General features: G+C 44.4%; 1 protein-coding gene across 1 annotated transcript; it reads left to right on the forward strand.

Annotated features, from left to right (window-relative positions):
• Positions 1 to 2689: 2689 nt before the first annotated feature.
• On the forward strand, positions 2690 to 3898 carry LOC112080026 (NHP2-like protein 1; the record flags this gene model as incomplete). Its single annotated transcript, XM_024145815.2, has 3 exons — positions 2690 to 3217; positions 3387 to 3507; positions 3783 to 3898. Coding segments are annotated over exons 1-3 (240 nt in total), but the record flags the coding sequence as incomplete, so codon positions are not given.
• Between the last annotated feature and the right edge of the window lie 6 nt (positions 3899 to 3904).

The following is a 3904-nucleotide window of genomic DNA, read 5'->3' on the forward strand; positions in this document are numbered from 1 at the left end:
CATTTGGCAACGAACTATTGACCAGATTTTGCAAGGAATCCCAGGAACCCAGTGTATCCTGGATGACATGATCATAACAGGACGCACCGACAAAGAACACCTGGCTAACCTGGAAGAGGTCCTGAAAAGACTGAAAGAATATGGTCTACAGGCAAACTTACAGAAGTGTGAGTTCTTCAAAGACAAGATTGTCTTCTGTGGACATGAAATTGACCGCAATGGATTGCACAAAACACAGGACAAAATYGAGGCAGTGGTACAGGCACCACGACCACAAAATATCACAGAAGTGAGATCTTTTGCGGGACTGATCAATTACTACAGAAGATTCCTCCCAAACCTTTCAGCAGTACTCCAGCCTCTAAATCAGCTCCTGGAAAAGAATAGGACATGGCGGTGGACAGAACAGTGTGAAAATGCATTTMTGGAGGCAAAACGGCTCATCACATCTGAACAGGTCCTGATGCATTACGACCCTGAACTGCCAGTGAAGTTGGCTTGTGATGCGTCCCCTTATGGCTTAGGGGCCGTCCTTTCACACACACTGAAAGATGGGTCAGAGAGGCCAATTGCATTTGCATCACGAACATTGAATGATGCAGAGAAAAACTACTCACAAATCGACAAAGAAGCACTGGCGCTAGTGTGGGGCGTCAAGAAATTCCATGCATACCTATATGGCAAGCGTTTCACACTGGTTACGGATCACCAGCCGTTGCTTTCCATTTTCAGTCCAAAGAAAGGCATTCCGGCAATGACAGCAGCCAGGTTACAGCGATACGCCTTGTTCCTTGCCAGTCATATGTATGACATTGAGTTTAAGCCGTCGTCCCTCCACACAAATGCAGAAGGATTATCCAGACTGCCGTGTAGAAGAGAAAGACAAAGGAGTGTGGATGCAGTGGACATTTTCCATACCGCTCAGCTCGAGGCACTACCGGTCACAAGCACAGTGATCAAACAGGAGACAAGGAAAGATGTGACCTTGTCAAAAGTGTACACCTACACCATGTCAGGATGGCCAGCTACTGGCAGAAAGGAGCTGACTCCGTATTTCCAGCGGAGAAACGAAATTACAACGTACCAAAGATGTGACCTTGTCAAAAGTGTACACCTACATGGTGATGTTGGCACCCCAGAAATGCCAACATCAGGTTTTGCAGCAACTACATGAAGGCCATGTTGGAATTGTCAAAATGAAGCTGCTCGCAAGGAGCAACTTCTGGTGGCCCGGTCTGGACCAACAGATAGAAAATATGGCAAAGAACTGTAGCGGATGTTTGGAAACCCTTCACATGCCTGCTCCTGTCCCAGTCCACCCWTGGGAATGGCCCAMAGAGCCATGGCAGAGAATTCATGTGGACTACGCTGGTCCCTTTRAMMAGMAMMWKKTKCTKKTYATAGTTGATGCCCATTCCAAATGGCCAGAGGTGTTTTGCACTGACTCCTCCACCTCAGCTCAGACGATAGAGTGTCTCAGAACAACGTTTGCACGCTTCGGATTGCCGCTGCAGCTAGTAAGTGACAACGCGCAAGCTTTTGTAAGTGACGAGTTTACAAGATTCATGTCAGTAAATGGAATCAAACACTCAACCTCAGCTCCGTACCACCCTGCCACCAATGGGCTGGCAGAACGCTTTGTGCAAACCCTAAAGCAGGAGCCTCCAGACAATCCTAGGCGCTACCCAGAACGAAGGCACCGTCCACCAGACAGACTGGACTTATAAACAAACAAAAACTAACTGTTCAAGTTCAAATTAAAAGATGCAAAATAACTACAACGAGTTCTGGGAAGTGTTTCAGTTGTGGGTTGGTAAAAGTAACTCTGATTGTATAAAAGAAGGAATGTTATGTTCTGTTAATTACTGATGTCCCCTTTAAGAATGGAGCASCCTTGGTCATGCGCAGTGTTGTTCTATGTTATTCTGGCACTAACTGATTCCAGTAAAATGTGAAGCTCCAGTTCCATTTCTTGTATTCAGAGTCTTTCTTATTATATAAATAAGTAATAAGAGCTAAGACACTACAACACCGAAGGCTTGATGTCAAACCAACAGCTGCTCAACCCTATAGCTACCCCGGGTGAGACTGATAAACAACTGAACTGTTATCCTCTGCATGATCTGATCTTTTGATTGGACAGACCGCACGGGACAAATTTGACAACACATTGACAGCGGGTAAAGAGTAGACACAATTTGTGGAATATTTTAACGTAACGTTAGCTTAATAACCACATTTTTCGACCCACTACGTTTAGGCTGGGTTTATCATCATTGTGTTAACGTTCGCTTCCTCGCTAGTATGTTTACGTTAGCTACCTAGTGACATCACAATTTATGGTGAAAGGGGATACCTAGTCAGTTGTACAAATGAATGCATTCAACTGAAATTTGCCTAACGCATTTAACCCAACCCCACTGAGGCAGAAAGGTGCGGGTGGCTGCAATAATCAACATCCACGTCTTCCGCGCCCGGGGATCAGTGGGTTAACTGCCTTGCTCAGGGGCAGAACGACAGATTTTTACCTTGTCAACTCGGGGATTTGTTCCAGCAACCTTTCAGTTACTGTCCCGAGCGATATTCTCGACAACCAAGCCCTACAATCTATAATTGGCTTTTAAAAACGTCTCCTGAATAATCAACTATTCAATTTATGAAAATGGCAAAGGAGTTCTTACCGATAACTGACTTATTCCGCGAATCCCCTTCATCTCCCCTCTATCCTTAAACAAGGACGATGAAACAATATGGCTGACATGGGAATGTCTTACCCAGAATTCCTAGCGCACCAACTTCTTCCTCGGGGGTTTAAAACGTGCACTAACAAGTGTATTTGCCACCACTGTTTTAAATGTGCTAAATTACTTTTTATCTACCCTGCAGGATTCTACAAATATTGTCCACATTTTGTGAAAATGCACAACATGCAATAATTGCAAATAACTGGTAACAAAACGAAGCAAAAAGAAGAACATGGGCGGGTCAAACAATTCACTTCCTGCCCAGTTTAGCAACCAAAGCCCCCATGCGTTCAACGCTCAGTCCTAAACACGTGCTGTTAGAGTAGCTGCGTGTTGAAGTTCCTCTAGCTTTCGAGAATCTAAACAAGCTATTTTAGCTACATAAACAAGCTATTTTAGCTACACAGACGTATAGTCCTCCGTGAAGCATTCGCCGAGAGGAGAAATATCAGAAATTAACGGAAGTAAGCATGGTGAGTGTTTCAATGAACCGCTTCAGTTAGCATTTCTAGCTACCGTTAGCTAACTACCTGAATACCGGTAATAACGTAGCTAGCTAACGTTACCTAATTGATAAGGATAACGTTATTTCGTTCTCATCTAGTCTCTACATCTTCTAACAGTTTTTGTGTTTGTTCTCAGACTGAAGCCGAAGTGAATCCCAAGGCCTACCCCCTGGCCGACGCCACACTTTCCAAAACCATCCTGGACCTTGTGCAGCAAGCATCTAACTACAAACAGTTGAGGAAAGGGGCCAATGAGGGTGAGAATCTGACATTGATGAATACCCAATTGATAATATATCAGTAATGTACTGGAAATATACTCCTTCCTGCAAGCAGCATTATACCAGCTTCTAAGACATCTGCCCCAATTGCACAGTACATGAGGTTGAGTGTGCTTGGTCTCTGACCACAGATTAGCTGGTTCAAATCCTGCTCAGATTACCACTTGAAACACTACAAAAGTTATCTATGGAATTCTAATCTATCAAAGACATATATCACTAACCCTTAAATCTTATCTGCCCTCTTCCAGCCACCAAGACATTGAACCGTGGTATCTCTGAGTTCATTGTGATGGCTGCTGATGCTGAGCCACTGGAGATCATCCTCCACCTGCCACTGCTCTGCGAGGACAAGAATGTCCCCTACGTGTTT

Source organism: Salvelinus sp. IW2-2015, unplaced genomic scaffold (assembly GCF_002910315.2).
Source record: "Salvelinus sp. IW2-2015 unplaced genomic scaffold, ASM291031v2 Un_scaffold11083, whole genome shotgun sequence".
NCBI classification, from domain to species: Eukaryota; Metazoa; Chordata; class Actinopteri; order Salmoniformes; family Salmonidae; genus Salvelinus; species Salvelinus sp. IW2-2015.